We start from the raw sequence: 961 nt of genomic DNA on the forward strand, positions 1-961 counted from the left end.
TGAGACTGACTGGCCTGTAGTTCCCCGGGACTTCTTTTTTCCCTTTTTAAAAATGGGGGTTATGTCTCCCCTTTTCCACTCAGTGGGAACTTCCCTGGGCTGCCACGACTTCTCAAATATGATGGATAGTGGCTTAGAAACTTCATCCGCCAGTTCCTTCAGGACCCACAGATGGGTCTCATCAGGTCCCATGGACTTGTGAACCTTCAGGTGCCTTAGATGGTCTCGAACCTGATGTTCTCCCACAGTGGGCGGCTCTTCATTCTCCCAGTCCCCGCCTTTGCCTTCTGTGGCTTGGGCGGTGAGGCTCAAGCACTTGCCAGTGAAGACTGAGGCAAAAAAGTCATTGAGTACCTCTGCCTTCTCCATATCCCACGTAACCGGGTCTCCCATTTCGTTTTGGAGAGGGCCCACATTTTCCCTCGTCTTCCTTTTATCCCTGACGTACCTACAGAATCTTTTCTTGTTGCCCTTGCTATCCCTGGCCAGATTTAATTCTATCAGGGCTTCAGCTTTCCTAACCTGATCCCTGGCTGCTTGGACAATTTCTCTGTATTCCTCCCAGTTCTTTAGCCCATTTAAGGTTTCCTGAAGTAACTGGCATATTTTTGTTAATTATTTCATTCCCTTCTTCTGCCTGCTTATTAGAACAGAAATTAAGCTATTATGAACCAACAAGAACATAGTCCTTTATTTTTGCGTTGTGGCATACCTTTTTAATGTGTTCTTGTCCTGGTTTCGGCTGGGATAGAGTAAATTTTCTTCCTAGGAGCTGGTACAGTGCTGTGTTTTGGATATAGGATGAGAATAATGTTGATAACACACCGATGTTTTAGTTGTTGCTAGGTAGCGCTTACACTAGTCAAGGACTTTTCAGCTTCCCATGCTCTACTGACTGAGAAGGCTGGAGGTGCACAAGAAGCTGGGAGGGGGCACAGCCAGGACAACTGACCCAAACTGG

The 961-nt window shown here is 46.8% G+C and overlaps 1 protein-coding gene across 1 annotated transcript in view; it reads right to left on the reverse strand.

The window, feature by feature from the left end:
* The window catches only part of DNAH11 (dynein, axonemal, heavy chain 11), a 166,996-nt gene that overhangs the window by 141,415 nt on the left and 24,620 nt on the right, over positions 1–961 (reverse strand). Inside the window, 2 exon segments of the mRNA XM_009325768.1 lie at positions 550–637; positions 713–732. Of these exon segments, the coding sequence (XP_009324043.1) occupies positions 550–637; positions 713–732 (108 nt within the window).

The sequence above is a fragment of the Pygoscelis adeliae genome, unplaced genomic scaffold, assembly GCF_000699105.1.
Source record: "Pygoscelis adeliae isolate BGI_AS28 unplaced genomic scaffold, ASM69910v1 Scaffold226, whole genome shotgun sequence".
NCBI classification, from domain to species: domain Eukaryota; kingdom Metazoa; phylum Chordata; class Aves; order Sphenisciformes; family Spheniscidae; genus Pygoscelis; species Pygoscelis adeliae.